The following is a 19,722-nucleotide window of genomic DNA, read 5'->3' on the forward strand; positions in this document are numbered from 1 at the left end:
GAGACTGGAGCATTCTGGGAAGACGTACGAGCTATAATCGAGAAAATTATTTCAGAAAAAGTTTCACTGGACCCTAAACTCTTTCTGTTGGGTTTGTACCCAGAGAAACATAATTACAGTAAAAATGAACAAGCATTTATAGAACACACACAAAATGCTGGTGGAACACAGCAGGCCAGGCAGCATCTATAGGGAGAAGCACTGTCGACGTTTCGGGCCGAGACCCTTCGTCAGGACTAACTGAAAGGAAAGATAGTAAGAGATTTGAAAGTAGTGAGGGGAGGGGGAAATGCGAAATGATAGGAGAAGACCGGAGGGGGTGGGATGAAGCTAAGAGCTGGAAAGGTGATTGGCGAAAGTGATACCGAGCTGGAGAAGGGAAAGGATCATGGGACGGAAGGCCTCGGGAGAAAGAAAGGAGGTGGGGGGAAAGCACCAGACGGAGATGGAGAACAGACAAACAACTAAATATGTCAAGGATGGGGTAAGAAGGGGAGGGGCATTAACGGAAGTTAGAGAAGTCAATGTTCGTGCCATCAGGTTGGAGGCTACCCAGCCGGTATATAAGGTGTTGTTCCTCCAACCTGAGTTTCGATTCATTTTGACAGTAGAGGCCATGGAGAGACATATCAGAATGGGAATGGGACGTGGAATTAAAATGTGCATTTATAGATCTCAGCTTACTTCATGCTAAAAAATGTATTGCACAATTATGGAAAAGTACTCACAGAACAAGCACTACTCAATGGATAAGGCAGATGTTATCAAGTCTCCCACTGGAAAGGATAACCTATATATTAAGGTCTAAACAGCAGATATTTGAGAATATGTGGCGACCCTTCATTAACTATGTCAAGGATTTGGACTTAACAGAAGATTAAAAGAGTATTACCATTTGTAGACAATGCAGCTTCCAAAATTTGTAGAAAATTTATATTATTTACTTAATGATTTTTGAATTGTATTATAAATACTGTTAAATTTTACACATTTTTTATATATAGATTACCACTTGTTGAAATAGGAAAAGCATTTTTTGTGGCCTTTTTTGTGTGTGTTGTCATTTGTTGTGTTAATACAGCAACTTATGTATTTTCTGAATAATATAAGACAGTATAGGAAGGTAAAAGTTGTATTTCATGGTATTAAAATGCAAATAAACATATTGTAGCAAAAAAACTGATTTCATCATATAACAGCATTTACATAGTTAAATACAAATGACTTATTTGTAGCAAACGTGAAGTTCAGGAAGCAAGGATCAGATGGGTCTATTGAGGAATATAAGGTAGCAAGAAAGGAGCTTAAGAAGGGGCTGAGAAGAGCAAGAAGGGGGCATGAGAAGGCCTTGGCAAGTAGGGTAGAGGAACCCCACGGCATTCTTCAATTATGTGAAGAACAAGAGGATGACAGGAGTAAAGGTAGGACCTATTAAAAAAGTGGAAAGATGTGCCTGGAGGCTGTGGAAGTGAGCAAGGTCCTCAATGAATACTTCTCTTGGGTATTCACCAATGAGAGGGAACTTGATGACGGTGAGGACAATATGAATGGGGTTAATGTTCTGGAGCATGTTGATATTAAGACAGAGGAGGTGTTGGAGTTGTTAAAATACATTAGGACGGATAAGTCCCCGGGGCCTGACAGAATATTCCCCAGGCTGCTCCACGAGGCGAGGGAAGAGATTGCTGAGCCTCTGGCTAAGATCTTTATGTCCTCGGTGTCCACAGGAATGGTACTGGAGGATTGGAGGGAGGCGAATGTTGTCCCTTGGTTCAAAAAAGGTAGTAGGGATAGTCCAGGTAACTATAGACCAGTGAGCCTTACATCTGTGGTGGGAAAGCTGTTGGAAAAGATTCTTAGAGATAGGGTCTATGGGCATTTAGAGAATCATGGTCTGATCAGGGACAGTCAGCATGGCTTTGTGAAGGGTAAATCATGCCTAACAAGCCTGATAGAGTTTTTTGAGGAGGTGACCAGGCATATAGATGAGGGTAGTGCAGTGGATGTGATCTACATGGATTTTAGTAAGGCATTTGACAAGGTTCCACATGGTAGGCTTATTCAGAAAGTCAGAAGTCATGGGATCCGGGTAAGTTTGGCCAGGTGGATTCAGAGTTGGCTTGCCTGCAGAAAGCAGAGGGTCGTGGTGGAGGGAGTACATTCAGATTGGAGGGTTGTGACTAGTGGTGTCCCACAAGGATCTGTTCTGGGACCTCTACTTTTTGTGATTTTTATTAACGACCTGGATGTGGGGGTAAAAGGGTGGGTTGGCAAGTTTGCAGACGACACAAAGGTTGATGGTGTTGTAGATAGTGTAGAGGATTGTCGAAGATTGCAGAGAGACATTGATAGGATGCAGAAGTGGGCTGAGCAGTGGCAGATGGAGTTCAACCCGGAGAAGTGTGAGGTGGTACACTTTGGAAGGACAAACTCCAAGGCATACTTGCTAGTGTGGAAGAGCAGAGGGATCTGGGTTACATGTCCACAGATCCCTGAAAGTTGCCTCACAGGTAGATAGGGTAGTTAAGGAAGCTTATGGGGTGTTAGCTTTCATAAGTCGAGGGATAGAGTTTAAGAGACGCAATGTAATGATGCAGTTCTATAAAACTCTGGTTAGGCCACACTTGGAAGTACTGTGTCCAGTTCTGGTCACCTCACTATAGGAAGGATGTGGAAGCACTGGAAAGGGGATTTACCAGGATGTTGCCTGGTTTAGAGAGTATGGATTATGATCAGAGATTAAGGGAGCTAGGGCTTTACTCTTTGGAGAGGAGGAGGATGAGAGGAGACATGATAGAGGTGTACAAGATATTAAGATGAATAGACAGAGTGGACAGCCAGCACCTCTTCCCCAGGGCAACACTGCTCAGTACAAGAGGACATGGCTTTAAGTTAAGGGGAGGGAAGTTCAAGGGGGATATTAGAGGAAGGTTTTTCACTCAGAGAGTGGTTGGTGCGTGGAATGCACTGCCTGAGTCAGTGGTGGAGGCAGACACACTAGTGAAGTTTAAGAGACTACTAGATAAGTATATGGAGGAATTTAAGGTGGGGGGTTATATGTGAGGCAGGGTTTGAGGATCGGCACAACATTGTGGGCCGAAGGGCCTGTAATGTGCTGTACTATTCTATGTTCTATATGTTCTATGTTTATCTGCTTCAGTGACAAAAGTAAGAATATTGAAACAAGACTGTTAAACTATTAATTCTGTGATCTTCCACATTTTCTTCTACGGCCCCACGGGGGGGAGGGGGGGGGGTAAAATAAAATACAATTAGACCTGAATCTGAAGTTGAAAACTTACCTTCTACATTTGACTTTATATAGTTATTTAGGTTAAATCTTCCCGGACAGTCAATCAATAGATTTGCTGCAGGTTCTAGGCCAAGTTGACGGGCCTTCTGCGCTTTAGTTTTTGTGCTTCCACTTTTATAAGGAGCAAACTGAAAACAGTAAAGGAAATATTTAGACAAAGATAATAGTTTACCAAGTGTACAAATTATAATAATTTCATTGTATTCCATTTTGCAATGTCAAATATAAATAGGGAACTCAATAAAATAGAAATTGCTGGGAATTTTCAAATCAGACAGAATCTAAAAAAGATTGAACACTTCAGATTGATGAGCCGCCATCAAAATTGGGAAAAGTTTAAAACAAACAAGCTGCCAGAAGAGGATTGGAGACGGGATGAGAGTGTACTTCTGTGACAGATGAGAACCAGGAGAAAGTAATTGAAACAAACTGCAGGGGAACTAGAAGAGACTGAGTGGGTCCCTTATCCCCTTTCTTTATCATCTAGGGACAGGAACACTTTCCAGTGAAACACCAACTTACTTGAATTCCTTTCAGTCTGGAATACTATATTCAGTGTTTCTCCTGTGGTCTTCTCTACAATGATGAAATTAAACACAGACTGGCTGACTACTCTGTTAAATAGCCAGGGTAACCCCAAACTTCCAGTTTCATGTCCACATTAATTTGCTAAATTAGTCCCTCTCTGATTTTACTTCCTGCACTAAAATGTACACATATTACTTTTTGGACTAACAATGAGTTCAATGCTACAATCACTACAGCCTTGTATTTCACATTTCCAGAATTCAGCTTCTATTTCTCCCTTTCTCTAATTTCATATTCACTTGTCTACTACTTTGACCTCACTAACTTTATCATTTGTTTAGCTCAATAGTCTTTACCATCCTCTCTCCAAATGCCACTTTTGACATTCAATCTCTCTCTACCCTATCACAGACTTTCCACAAGATTCTTTCCACCCTCTCTCTGCAACTTAAAACATGATTCATTTCTACATTTTCCTTGTTCTTGGATGAAGTTATTTGCCCAAAACAACAACCACTTCTCTCTCTGTGCTTGGAAGTTTGTTTCTTTTTGTGCAAGTCAGATAACTTGACCCGGTTTGCTTTACCGGTGGCAGTAGTGGAGTTTGCAGTGAAGCTCAATAAAGTTTAATCAGTCAATTAATCAGTCCTGGCGAACAGTCTCAGCCCAAAATGCCAATTGTTTACCCTTTTCCATAGATACTGCCTGGCCTATTCAGATCTTCCAGCATTTTGTGTGTGTTTAATTAAACTCAATTAAGTTTAATAATTTACTATTTAAAATGAAAATAGTCAAGGAAGTAATGCAAATTATATTGTAATGTAAAAGGCAAGGTACTGGGATAAAATATTACAAAAGTTGCTAATGATGGACAAGAGAATCAGATTCAATTCTTGAAGAAATTGTCAGGAACGATAAACAGAATTGATACCAATGATCAATGAAATGAGAATATGCCTTTCAAACCTATCAGACTTCATGGTTCTGAAACAAAACTGAGTTTCTGTACCAGTGCAGATTTATGCTGTTAGAAGTGAGTGTCTTGCAACCAATGTTAATCTAAAACAAGTGTAAAAAAAACCAAGATTGATTAAAATAAGTTTTATTCCTGTCATACCCCATAGGACATTCACAATTTTCAATAGAGACAAATTGTGCATCACCATGTCTGCCTGTCTACTGTTACGTACCCGTGACACGTGACAGTGGTACCCTTGTCACGTGACTGGGGTTGAAGTTATACTGGACTTGAGGTAATGGTCTTGTGATGGTGGAGTGATGTCATTTTCCTGCCAGTAGAGGTCATGTGACAGGTTTTTTTTTACAGGTTATAAAAGGAAGACCCACCCTGTCAGGTGGGGCAGTTCGTGGCTAGATTTGCCAAGCTGACTTCATGTCACTGCGTGATTTAATGTGATGGCGCAGTTTAGTTGAAAAATGAAGTTTTATATAATGCCTAAAGTTTAAAAGGTCATTGCCAGCGGTTTCTTTGCTGGTGGAGAGTGAAGATAAGAATTTGGAAGATAAAGATCGAGGAGAATCGATTTTCGACGGTGGAAAGTTCAACCTTGTGTGATCCTCATTCGGAAGGATTTTGTTGACTGTTCTCGTGTTAATCTCCGCTGGGATAGCGGGAGATTGAGAATAGTGTGGAAGGAAGGTCAGTGCCTTTAAGCCGTTATATTTCATAAAATTCTTCGTGGGAAAGTTCGACGCCGGGAATCGAAGGACAACGACGTGGAAGAGAATTTAAATCACCTTAAAAAGTCTCTACTTTTTAAAATGGACTGTGAGCTTTTGAACTTTCGGCATACCGCTTTAAAGAACTGTTTTTTTTCAATACCGCTTTAAGAACTGTTTGAACTGCAACGCTATTAAGAACTGTGAATCTGCCGCACAGCAGCTGAACTCCGGTTAAGCTAATGTTTGTTTACTTTTGGGGGGGTTTGTTTTCAGTGTTTAATAAACGTGTTATTTGTTATAAAAACCCTTGCCTAACTCATATATATTTATTGTTGCCTGAATACGTAACACTACTCTTAGCTTTTTTAGATACGGAAGCTTAAGTGGAATGTTTCTCTTTCCATGCCTGCTGTCTGACCTGATGAGTGTTACAGCATTTTCTTACTTAATTTCAGATTTCTAGAAACTGAGGTTTTTACTTATTTGTACCAAGCAGGTTCACTGCTATCAAAGTTATGAAGTGGTTGTAAATACAGAGGAACATTTAAAAATTAATTCAAATAGATTTGAATAAAAAGAAAATGTCAAACACAAACAAAATTCAAATAAAATATTACCTACATCTACCCTTTACCCAGGGCAACCATTCAAGTGAATAGGATCATCAATCTATCTACCAGCTAGCCAGCACTGACATGGTCCATCTAGTTCCTCTCCCCAGTATTAAGGAATCAGCTGCTAGACTATGGGAAAACTAGTTCAGACTTGGAGGTCATACTTGCTACCATCTAGATTGCAGGTCATTGCGGTCTTCCACAGTTGGCCATGTGTGTATAGAAGTCTGAAATAAGCAGTTACAAACAGATGACAGGCAGCAATGGCCTACGTAACTGCTGGTCAGTTTGATTTGAGCTTTGGGCTTTCAGTGGGTGTAACTAATGTAGCGAAAACCCAGTGAATGATCTTCATATGCACAACTTTCCTTCACTTTCCAAGGCCCAATTATACAGTGACGGTAATCTGCAACATGAATTATGTACCTGGATTTTTATTTGTTGTTGCATTTACAAAGATGTTAAGAAAATACTTTATATTTTACAAACTATAAGCATGACATTTGCTCACATCATAAGCAAATAAATTACGTTCCCATTACTTCTTTTTACATCCTTCAAGATCATTAACTTAATTAATTTTCAAATGTGAAATTAAAAAAAGATTTTTTCTACTAACCACATGTTCGATTTCTTCAACTGTCCTGCAGTTCAACAATGTCGTTTTTATGGAAGGTGTCAGTTTATCTTGTTTTGCTATTTTCTGTATTGCTGAGTGAGCTTTCTTAATGACAAGCCTAAAGGAAGCAAAATAAAGACCAATATGAAATCAGTTTTGCAACAATTTATAGTAAATGTGGTATAATTAATTCCCTCCGAAAAAATGACTTCAAGCAAACATATCTTGCCCATAGAGTACATGAGAATTCTCATGAATGTCAAAACTCTTAAATGTTGAAGAACTTCAGTCTGTGTTGGCAAAAGACCAATGTGGTAGAAAAAAAAAACCTCTCCCTATCTAACAACTACAATGCGCAGTCATGTGGTATAAGACGGACATTTTCCCCTTCTTCCACTGAAGAAGATTAATAAAGCACCACAAAGTGCTTAGTTATTACAGAGTAATCTGCATAGAAAGTAACTTGAGCCAATCTGAGAGTCAGTAAAGAAGGCAAACAGAAAGGACATAGCTTCCTTAGCAAAACAGTCATTAACTTAAGGCACTGATGAACTGCAGAGGATGAGGTGGCTTCAGAAAAAGTTGGATCCAAAGTGATGACTTTGTACAACTTACCACCTGAACAAGTAGGGAAGGCAGAACTTATAATACAAGGTGTACAATGAAGATGGATCCAAGCCTCAGCTGAAACAGTATAGTTCCTTGTTTGTTCACTTTAACAGAAAAAAGTAGCCTAATATATAGAAACATAGAACATAGAAAACTTACAGCACAATACAGGCCCTACAGCCCACAAAGCTGCGCCAAACATGTGCTTACCTTAGAAATTACCTAGGGTTACCCATAGCCCTCTATTTTTCTAAGCTCCATGTACCTATGCAAGAGTCTCTTTAAAGACCCTATCATATCTGCCTCCACCACCGTCGCAGACAGCCCATTCCAAGCACTCACCACTCTCTGCGTAAAAAACTTACCCCTGACATCTCCTCTGTACCTGCTTCCAAGCACCTTAGAACTGTGCCTTCTTGTGCTAGCCATTTCAGCCCTGGGGAAAAGGCCCCTAGACCATCCACACGAGCAATCATCTTATACACCCGTATCAGGTCACCTCTCATCCTTCGTCGCTCCAAGGAGAAAAGGCCGAGTTCACTCAACCTATTCTCATAAGGCATGCTCCCCAATCCAGGCAACATCCTTCTAAATATCCTCTGCACCCTTTCTATGGTTTCCACATCCTTCCTGTAGTGAGGCAACCAGAACTGAGCACAGTACTCCAAGTGGGGTCTGACCAGGGTGTTACATAGCTGCAACATTGCCTCTCAGCTCTTAAACTCAATCCCATGGTTGATGAAGGCCAATACACCATATGCCTTCTTAACCACAGAGTCTACCTGCACAGCAGCTTTGAGTGTCCTATGGACTCGGACTGCAAGATCCCTCTGATCCTTCACACTGCCATGAGTCTTAACATTAATACTATATTCTGCCATCATATTTGACCTACCAAAATGAATCACCTCACACTTACCTGGGTTGAACTCCATCTGCCACTTCTTAGCCCGGTTTTGCATCCTATCAGTGTCCCGCTGTAACCCCTGACAGCCCTCCACACTATCCACCACATCCCCAACCTTTGTATCATCAGCAAATTTACTAACCCAGGTATATGTTTTATACCTGGAAGCTCTTTAATAATAATCTACAATAATAAATAATATCCCTCTAGATTTTAAGGGCAGCATGATAGAGTAGCAGCTGGCTTAAAGCTATTACAAAACTAGTGACCAGGGTTCAATTCTGCCGTTGTGTGTATGGAGTTGGTACATTTCTCCCCATGATCGTGTGGGTTTCCTCCGAGTGCTCTGGTTTTCTGCCACATGAGAGACGTACAGATAGATAGGTTAATTGGTCAAATGTGTAGTTGGTTGGCGCAACTTGGAAGGCAAGAAGGGCCTGTTACTTCCCATAGATAGAAAACAAGGGTTATAAAATTTGACACAAAAGAACATAATTTTTTTTTTGCAGTACTCACGTCAGTTCTTCAAACGTTTGTTGAACTTCTCTTAGAGTATCAGCATCCATGTTATTAGTAAGTTCCTTTCGATAACGAGCAATAAATGGAATGGTGTTTTCTTCTTTGAAGAGTTGAATAAGGTTTGCACAAGCCCAAGCCTCTGTATTGGTCCGTTCAGACAGAACCTAAAAAGACAGTATGTTACAGTAGAGTCCAATGTGTTATCACAGTAAATTTTTCATGCAAATGCTCATGGGAAGTCAGAGAAGTTACCAGTTAATAAAAAGGACAAGTCGACTGCCAGTGGTTAACTAACTAGATGAGAAACCTAGGCAATGGTTCAAGTCCAACAGACCTCATCACAGCTTTGGATCAACCAAGAACCAAAGAGCTGAACTCCAGAGGTAAGGTGGGACTCACTGCTTTAGATATCAAAACAAGATGCCCAGATAAAACTGAAGTCAAAACACATAAAAGAGAAAAAAAACACTGCATTGGCTGTGATCATTAATCCCAGAATGATAAATGGCTGTGGTTCTTGAAGACCAATGATCTCAGTCCCAGGACATCACTGCAGGACTTCCTTAGGGCGGTGCCCTTGGGTCAACCATTTTCAGCTGCTTCATCAAAGACCTTCTTTCCTTCACAAGGTCAGATGTGGGAATGTTCATTGATGATTGCCAAGTGTTCAGTTCTGTTTGCAACACCTCGGCAAATGAAGCAGCCCATAACTGTATGCAGTAAGGTCCAGACAAGATTTTGGTGCAAACTAATAAGTGGCAAGAAGCATTCATGCCACAGAAGTGTCCAGCAATAACCATCTCCAACTAGGAAGACTGTAATAACTGACCCTTGATGTTTAATGGTAATACCTTCACCAAGTCTCCATAATCACCATTGGCCAAATGCTCAACTGGACTAAAGAAATAAACACCACGGATATAAAAGTGATTGGAGGCTGTGAGTCACCATGTGGCAAGTGACAGACACTCACTGACCACTCCATGAAGTACCTCCTGTACCTAATAAAGTGGCCATTGATGCATGCTCGTGTCTGCTGCTGCTGTAGCCTAAGTGCTTCAAGGTTTACTGTGTTGTGCATTCAGAGATGTTCTTCTGCGCACCAGTGTTGTAAGACATTTGAGTTTCTGCAACCTTCCTGTCAGCTCGAACCAGTCCGACTATTCTCCTCTAACCTCTCATTAACAAGGCATTTTCTCCAACAGAAACGTCGCTTACTGCATGCTGTTCACACCATTTTCTGTAGGTTCTAGAGACTGTAATGCGGGAAAATACCAAGAGATCATAAGATTCTGAGATACCCAAACGACCTTGTCTCGTACCAACAATCATTCCACAGTCAAAGTCACTTAGATCACATATCTTCCCTATTCTGATGTTTGGTCTGAACAACCAACTGAATCTCTTGACCATGCCTACATGGTTTTATGCATTAAGTTGTTGCCAATTAGATATCTACATTATTGAGCAGGTGTACTAGTGTGACTAATAAAGTGGCCACTGAGCATACATCCAAAATGCTCCAAGACCTTTTCATCATATACAAAACACAAATCATTTACTTAAGTGAACAGCACTTGATAAGCATCCCAACAACCACTTCTTCCACTACCATTGTAGTGTGGCTTCAGTGCGAACTAATACAAAAAGCAAAGCAGTGACTCCAAAACCCAGCACGAGTTGCAACACACGCTTAGAACAACATTGCCTATTGGCTCCTCTCCAAGCTGCACACCATCATAACTTGGAAACATATTGTTTGTTCTCAGTTGTTGCTGGGTCTAATTATAGCACCTCCTGCCCACCACCATGGTGGAAGCACTTTCACTGTGGTGATTCAAGAGGCAGTTCACCAACACCTTGAAAGGAACAGCTGCAGATAGGCAATAAATGCTGGGTATGTCCAGATCCAGAAAACGAACAAAAAAAAAATCTTATTGCAACTTAACAATACTCTCAAAAAATGTTACCAACGTTGTTGCCAATCTCCACTTTTCTTCCAGCATCTTCAGAACCAAGATGATTCTGAATATATCACTGAAATATTCAGTGAGTAACCGGACCAGTTTTCTAACAATGAATATCACGACTTCTATGCTGAGCTTTTATATGGCACCAATCAGGCTGCACTTGGAGTATTATCAACAGTTTTGGGCCCCATGTCTCAGAAAGGATGTGTTGTCATTGGAGAGAGTCCAGAGGAGGTTTATGAAGATGATTCCGGGAGTGAAGGGGTCAACATTTGAGGAGTATTTGGCAGATTTGGGCTTGTACTCACTGGAATTTAGAAGAATGCAGGGGGATTTTATTGACACGTACCAAATGTTGAAAGGACTAGATAGGGTGGATGTGGAGAGGATGTTTCCTATGGTGAGGGTATCCAGGACTAGAGGGCACAGTTTCAAAACTGAGGAGCAATCTTTTAGAACAGAGGGAAGGCGAAATTTATTTTTAGACAGAGTAGTGAATCTGTGGAATTCTCTGCCACAGACTGCGGTAAAGGCCAAGTCCATGGGTATACTTAAGGCAGAAGCTGATAGTTGCTTGATTGGTCAGGGCATCAAAGGATATGACGAGAAGGCAGGTGTACGGGGTTGAGTGGAATCCGGGATCAGCCATGATGGAATGGCAGAGCAGACTCAATGGGTTGAATGGCCTACTTCTGCTCCTATGTCTTACGGTCTTATTGACAGACGACAGTCAGTACAGATCAGTAATAACCACTCCTCCAATAGGTGCACCTAAAGGATGCATGTTTAGCCCAGTGCCCTACTCTCTCTATACTCGTGACTTTGTGACTTGGCACAACTCAATCACTGTCTGTACATTTGCCAATGATACCGGATCTCGGATGCCAATGAAGATGCATATAGATGCGAGGTGGATTGGCTGGTTAAGTGGTGTCACAACAACAACCATGCATTCAAAGTCAGGAATTGATTGTGGCCTTCAGGAAGAGCAATTAGGAGAATGTACACCAGGTCCTCATTGAGGGATCAACAGTAGAAAGTTTTCAGGCTTCAGGTTACTGAACGATGGCATCTCAGAGGATCCATCCCGGGCCCAAAAGACTGATGCAATCATGAAGATATAGAAGCGGCTCTGCATCATTCGGAATTTGTGGATATTTGGCCTGCCACCAGAAACTCTAGAAATGTCTTACAGATGTACAAGGGAGATTATTCTGACTAGTTGTATCACACCTGGCTCTGATGCACAGGATCAAAAAATGGCTGCAAAGGGTTGTAGACTCAGCCAGCTCCATCATGGACAGAATCTTTGAGGACATCTGCAAAAGACAGTGCCCCAGGAAGGCAACATGCATCAGTGATGACCCTCACCATCCACAACATGTCGTCTTCTTGTCCTACAATCAGGAAAATGGTATAGTACTCTGAATACTTACACTCAATGATTCAGAAACAGCAGCTTCTTCTCTACCATCAGGTTTCTGAACAGTCCATGAACTAATTAACACTTCCATTAATCCTCTTTTGCAATATTTTATTCTTTATTGCAATATGTCTTGCACTATACTGCGGCCACACAGTAACAACATGTACCAGTGACAATAAACTCCGATTCTGATTAGAGATAATATGGGGAGTCAGCGCTATTGCAAAGTAAATATATTCAAATTTAGAACAAAAAAACCTCTTGCCTAAACAGCAATCTTGTGTAATATAACTAAGCAGTGAAGTGTCCATACCTGGATTATATTCCAGTTCATTTGCAGCTCCCCGATCTCTACATTTCCTCGTTGGAATTTTACAGGTTTCCCTTCAGGGTTCTTCTCAGTCTTCTGCTTCTTTAGAGCAGGCTCATCCCATGTAAAACTTATATCTTCTTCCTTGATTTCATTCAAATGCGTGCTAGTAGACGGCTGCTCAACTTTAACATGGCAGTGCTCAATTTCTTCCTTTACTTGCACTGAAGTTTGTTGAGCATCTCTCTTTTGTTTTAGGTTTCCTAAGTCTTGTTTACTTTGTGAAGGCAATATATCTTCATTATTGTTCACAACTGGAAATGTTTCCTGTGAGATAAATAACACTTCATGAGTCACACACAAAAGAACAACATGTTTTTTTTATTCAATCTAGTCTATCACTTCAATACTTTGAGCTCAAATTGAATAAAATTACAATTCACTTCTACCATGTGTTTGGTTGAACATCATTAAAGGAACAGATGACTTTGTACTTTATTTTACCCATTGCAAGCTCTGTCTTTTGAGGGTACCAAAGACTTACTTGATCAAAGAGTTCCAATCACCATTCATTTTTCACCCTTGTACCCAGCATTCACTTGTAATTGCATTTGACTATAGTAGAAAAAGAGATTACCAATACCATCTCCAGATATTTCCACTCAGTTTCTGTATAAACTTTCTGAACAGTGATTGTTAGGTAAGCTAGATGAGGGAATCAGACAATTTTCTTTTCTTAAACTAGGGTACCATCTGTAACCAGCAAAACTCAGGACAAACCAGAAATTAAATCAGCATTTCGATATGTCATAACTGTGTTACAGCGAGCATTAGGAATGTTATCACAATTGTATTATTAAGACATCCATCAAACCTGCTCTATGTGCCAATTTGACAGATGTACAAAAATGTAAAGTCAACATTCCCATTTGTTTTCATCAATGACTCAGGCTAACAATAATAAAGATTTAGAATGTTTATTATGAACTTTTCTGTGATAATGATTTGTGGCAAGTATGCCAGCAATTTTTATGCATGAACTAATTAACAAATTAATTAGCTGATTGGTGTAACATGCCTTATGTGTACATACAGGTCCTTAAGAATATTATTCCTTAAAAAGTAGTCAACTAAATGCTCATCATTTCTCGTTTTCTTCATCAAATCTACAATTTATAGTACTGGACTATATAAACTCGAGGATCAACAAAATGTGTGTGCCATATTAAACAAAGGTAAATCAGATCCCAAGTTTTTGGAGTAGTTAACTATTGCTATGTCATCGTGGCCTTAGTAGCCTTGCCAGCAGCCTTAGCCATATCAGTGTTATTTTGTTAACTGAGGGAAGTCCAAGTGTCTATCTGCCACAAATTGTGAGAACTTACTGTAAAGTAACAACAAATGCTTTCTTGCTAATATTCTCCCATATTATTTACCCATCACAGGCCAAGTCCTGAGGACTCCCACCAATAAGCTGGTCTAGCCTCCTCAGACTTGTAAAAACACCCGAATCTTGCTGTTAGAAACAGCATTGCAGGATAACCTCTTTTAGATTTTCCTGCTACGTTTTACAAGGAAGATTCACATCTTATCACCCCATTGACAATGCATTAGTATACCACAATTATGACGAACAATTAGTCCGTTTCTTTTGTTAACTTTGACAGAAAATAACTTTCACACCATAATATTCTGGTCCACATCAGGCTTCTCTTTTGTTTTCTTTCTGGATGTTTTAACGGCTGTTTTGCTCACAGATCTTTTCACTGTAGCCTTTTTGGTTGCAGCACTTTCTTGTTTGGACTTTATTTTCTTTCTTGCAGTCACTGTTTTTTCTGCAATACTTTTTTTGGACTTTTTTGCAACTGTAGCTTTTGGCACCCATTCTTCCTCGGAATCAGGATCAGAAGCTCTATGTGATAAAAACATATGTGATTAAAGGAATTAGATTCAAGTAGAAGAATATTTTCCATTTGACACAATAATCAGGGGAAAAAAATAGAAAATGCTCTGCAAGTTAAGACAATGAACCTGTGCAAAAGTAACTCCAATACATAAAGTTCTCATGGGGCAAAGGGAAGCAAAAGCCTCTCCATTCTCCCATAATCAGACACTCTCTTAGTAGTTGGAATGAAGAAATGTGGCTTCCACTGTTGGAAATTAATACAAATAATGCAATCAACTGCAGGGGCTTCCAGCCTGGGGTCCAAGGACCCCCCCCCCCCCCACCCCACCCCAGTTAATGGCAGAGGTCCATGGCATAAAAAAGGTTGGGAAACTCTGCCCTGCAGTGTTTCTTTTCTAAAGAAAAGTAAATTAAGACTATATAAGAAAAAACTAAATACTTCAGTATTTCAACAAAGATAATAAAAAAAATGTTCCTCATCTCAATGCACAGGCAAACAGTAGTCAACAGCTTGCTGTCCTAGTGACGAAACCTCAGTGATGGCAGGTATTCATTAGTCTCAGAATAAGCTGTTACCCGGCCTGGCAATCTTTGGTCCTGATGCTCCTGTACTTCCTTCCTAATGGTAGTGTGTCAAAGAGACTGAGGGAAGGGTCGTAGGGATCCACAACAAATGTCACCAATAGGGCGGGGAGGAAGACCCCAGTGATCCTCTCATCGGTTTTAATATCCTTTCTAGGGTTTTGCAGCCCTGTGCCTTGAAGCTTACATACCACACAATGGTACAGCCAGACAATTACTCTCAATAGTGCCCTTGTAATAAATTGTTAGAGTGGAGGCAGGGAGACTTGCTCCTCCCAGTCTCCTCAGAAACTGTACATGCTGCAGTGCCTTCTTGACTAGTGAGGTGTGTTGTTGGTCCAGGTGAAATAGTCCGTTACGTGCACAACAAGGAACTTTGTGCTCTTTACTCCTTCCGTGGCCAGCCATTGATGTGCAATGAACAGTAGTCAACCTGCGCCTTCCTGAAGTCCACAATCATCTCTCTTGTCTTGACCACGTTGAGAGTCAGGTTGATGTTCTTTGACAAGTCTCTCTATCTCCATCCTGTATGCCAACACACTACTGTTGTATCATCAACGAACTTGATGATGCAGTTTGAGCTGGATCTGGTAGTGCATCATGAGTCAGCAGCATGAACAGCAGCAAACTTGTAAATAAATGTAACCTACTTAATAAATATAAAACAAAATAAGCCAATATATTTGAAGGTACCCAGTATTTCAACTGCATCAAAAGGAAAGGAGAATAACATTCACTACAACTAAAAATATCAAACATATTGAAGAAATGAACTTACAAATCCAGAAATGAGTCTTCTTCTTCTTCAGAAAATGGTCTTTTTTGACCTGTTGTTGACATCTGTAAATTAATTTGAATCAGTATAATTTATCAAAAAAAAAGTTCATAGTAATCAAACAAGACTGCTATCTAACCAACCAGCAACAAGGCTATTCTTGTCAATTGTCTCATATTAATTTAACCATGAAACTTTCATATTGAAGTTGCACAGCCAGATTAGGAAACTGCCTGACAACAATATAAAATAAACAACAGCATAAAATAGTCATTCTAATCATTGTTCAGATTTTCAGCAAATCATTTTAATGTGCACAAACTAACTTCTAATTTTAACAGACTGACAACTGCTAATTTGTAGTTCTTTCATCTTTTATTAGTGTGCTTAATGTTAGAGGCAGTGATGTAAATATTCTACATTCTCATGGATTCTATTGTCTTTCTTTGACGTGGCTGCTTGTAAGAAAATTAACCTTAAGATTGAATGTGGTATACCTACTTGGATAATAAACAAATTTTGAACTTTTGAACATTACCCTCAATGCCAAACAAACAATATGATGTATCAGACCTTCAAATTTATAATATCTGTAGATAAAGCAATTATGCTACTCATTATTACATTATTATTACACTGTTTCTCATATTCACCTTTTGTTTAGAACATTTTAATAGAATTTTAAATTTTTACCATTTTTATTACTTAAAATTTTTAATGCCAAAAATGTTACGTACCATGCATTACTGATGAAGTCAACGTATTTCAATGTCTTCAGCAAAGAAAGAAAAATGTTAAACATATGTGTAAATAACTCGTGAATTTTTATTCTAAACATTCAATACAAGAAAAAACAAAAAAATTTCCATTCAGATAGCATGCCATTTCATGCCTTTTCTTGTATTTAATGAATGACTTAATATGTTGTTTCCAAAATTGCTGCTCAGACAATTTAGCAATCATACAAAGCATAGAATATATAATAGCATTTCTGATTATTATTACAAGACATATTTGGCATTACATGGTGTTTTTTGCCATTACTCTGACCCATTTTGAAAATAGTTTGGAAGAGGATAATTTTAAATTCTGTACAACTTTTTCTGTAGTTTTTTTTGCAAGATTTTAATCTATCAAGAAATATTAGAAGTTGGAACAGGGGACAATAGCTCTTAAAAAAAAGGTTAAACCTCCACAACTGCAACCCAAAAGGCAACTAATTTGGCAGCTCTCTCAAAATTGAACACAAACAGCCCACAACAACTTGCATATATATCAAGGAGAAATAAATAAGAGCTGAACTTAATTGAAATTTTGTGATTATAATAAATCTGAAAAATATACAATTTCTAATACTAAATAGCTATTTTCTCCCAATTTCGCATTCTGTGTTTTAGTACAATTCCATAAATTTGGTCTCAAATCTTCGCAATGTTTTCAGTGTCATCTGCCATTTTTAAAGTACATCAATTATGCATCATGTAACAGATTCACTGCAAACACTTGCATGATATCAGTATATGCCTGAATGCATTTTACCATATGAAGGCATGACATTCTAAATCTACAATGTTCACACCAAGGACACAGGCTGGCTCTCTGTGTATGTCTGTGATTCATCTGTGCAGAAACTGCACCTACTGTAGGTCCATCATTATAACTATGCATTAGACATTTAGAACCATGCCCATTTCAATTGTAGTTGAATTTAGTACAAACATAAATCATACATGCCAATCTAGAAAATTGGTAGGCTAACTCGCAGCTTCACAAAAATCCTGAAAATCTGTACATACGTATCTCCAATACTCCTTTATCCTTTCCATCCCCTAATGGGGGAAAATCAATAGCACGTGCAAAAGGCATTAGGTGCAACATCACAACTAAATGTAACTACATTCTGGGAGTGCCTAACACAACAAATTACCAATGCCATTTTGACAGGTTTTTCCTACCGGAAAGCTGGAGGGTTGACTTGAATTTGTGGTGTTATCAATATAAAAAATTGTCTCAAAGTGCTTCATAGAAGGCATTAAAAGTCAAAATTTGGTATAGCACAATTGGAACGTGTTCAAAGAAGTAGGTTTCAAAGATCATCTTGAAGGAGGGGAATATCGACTTGCACACTGACCCGTCACAGGTACCTCTACCAGAAGCAGACCGTCTTGTCAAGCAATCCATTGCAAGTAACGGGAAGCAAAGGATAGCAATATCCAAAAAAGATGCAAGATTCCACATTTTTCAGGGTCCTTAATATCACTGATATGGCTGTATATACTCCTGTCCAGTATTCTGCATTCTGTTATAGTTTTTCCCTTGTACTGCCTCATGGTACTTAAGTTTTGAAATTATCTGTATGGATGTCTTACAATACTCTGCTTTCCACTGTATCTTGGTCCATTTCATAATAAACCAATACCAATAATCAAATGGGAAATAATATTTTCCATTTATATAGTGCATTCAATATACCAACATGATGTGAACAACAAAGAGGAGCATGTCTTATAGCAGCATAATTAAAGAGGCAGAGAAACAGTAGCATTTTGGAAGCAATTTCCTGAGCCTAAAGCCTTGGCACCTGAGGGAATAAGGGGCAACTGAAACACAGAGCAATGAAGAGGTTAGCATTAAACAGCAGATATGTGGAGCATTGTAGGATTCAAAAATCCAGAGGTAGAATGGAAAACAAATATGATAATTACGCACTCTATGAAAATGCACAATCATAATAGATTAAGGTTGTTTTCTGGGAAAGACAACAGTCCAGAGTATTGAAAACATTAACTAGCACTAAAACTGAGGAGAGCTTTGATGGTCAACACGGCAGGGTCAATGTTGAGCTGCGCTCCAAGGTAGAAGTGCTTACTGATGGAATAGATACAGCCAGATGTTTACACCAAATTCAAACATGATACATAAGTTAAGAGCATTAGTATACAGCTTCAAATATTTCTCAGGAACAGAAAAAAATGTAGAAAGGGAATGCAGGCTGTGGCAGGAATGAAAGCAATTGCTTCATTCTTGCTGCGCATCATGTGCAAGATCTTTGTTTTGCATACCGTCAATGGGTGTAAAGAGTGGATTCCAGTAAGTTGGTCCACATCGGGACCAGTACATTTTGGCCTAATTAGGCAGCTCCCCCAATTAGCCAGTTTCATGGAAATAGTTTGAAAAGTATATTAAAAAAATCTACCATTTAACTGAGTAGGGAATTATGCATTTAAATAAAAAACAGAACAAATTAGAACACTATCATTACTACTACAGTATTATAAAACTGTGTACTGGTTCCTAATAGTTATTGACAGAGGAATACATCCAGTGTATGCTGCAGCGTTCTCTTGATTGACTAAATGAACAAAATCAGTGCAGTCTGAGGAAGGCAGTCCATTATTCTAGTGTGGATGATGGAATGCCTTCATATAACCCTTTCAATGATTGCATCCTCCAAATTTTAATTTTCATTTAAACTTTCAAGATGATTTTTGATAGCTTCAAATTCTTTGTAGTTCTTAAATTGTTGAAGTAGTGAAATCCTTTCATTTTCACTCTAGGCCTTTTCTGCCATCTGCAAGCCTGAATACTTGAAAAGGCAGTGAGCAAACCAGTTCTGAATTTTACTACTGTTTATTTCTCACGAACTAACAGTGACAAAAAAAATCACTGCTTTTTTAATGTAAACAAGCACAAAACTGCTCGCTCTAAGCATGGTGTAGTGTCTAATATTTACGCTCCTCTATTAAGCGGCATAGCATTCCAAATAATCCATCTATTTTCTCAATTAGTTTTTGGTCTTTGAGAGATGTCTCAAAAAAGGTGGCTGGCCCGATGTCCCAACTAACTGGAATCCACTGTAGTAAATGTATTAAATAGCAAGCAGGGTTTATCTTAAAGGAATGGAATGCTTTACTTATCAGCACATGCATTTTCTCTATTGGTTTATCGTAAGATTAACTCT

At 39.2% G+C, this 19,722-nt stretch overlaps 1 protein-coding gene across 2 annotated transcripts in view; it reads right to left on the reverse strand.

Annotated features, from left to right (window-relative positions):
* The window catches only part of srbd1 (S1 RNA binding domain 1), a 293,464-nt gene that overhangs the window by 273,175 nt on the left and 567 nt on the right, over nucleotides 1-19,722 (reverse strand). For both annotated transcript variants that reach the window (XM_073050686.1, XM_073050685.1), the window contains exons 2-8: nucleotides 16,499-16,533; nucleotides 15,765-15,826; nucleotides 14,182-14,410; nucleotides 12,502-12,825; nucleotides 8,790-8,956; nucleotides 6,758-6,875; nucleotides 3,303-3,441 (exon numbers count right to left, since the gene is read on the reverse strand). In XM_073050686.1, coding sequence (XP_072906787.1) covers nucleotides 3,303-3,441; nucleotides 6,758-6,875; nucleotides 8,790-8,956; nucleotides 12,502-12,825; nucleotides 14,182-14,410; nucleotides 15,765-15,826; nucleotides 16,499-16,501 — 1,042 coding nt within the window. In that variant the 5' untranslated portion in view covers nucleotides 16,502-16,533. The remainder of the gene's footprint in view (nucleotides 1-3,302; nucleotides 3,442-6,757; nucleotides 6,876-8,789; nucleotides 8,957-12,501; nucleotides 12,826-14,181; nucleotides 14,411-15,764; nucleotides 15,827-16,498; nucleotides 16,534-19,722) is intronic.

This window comes from Hemitrygon akajei, chromosome 7 (genome assembly GCF_048418815.1).
Source record: "Hemitrygon akajei chromosome 7, sHemAka1.3, whole genome shotgun sequence".
Classification (NCBI taxonomy): Eukaryota; Metazoa; Chordata; class Chondrichthyes; order Myliobatiformes; family Dasyatidae; genus Hemitrygon; species Hemitrygon akajei.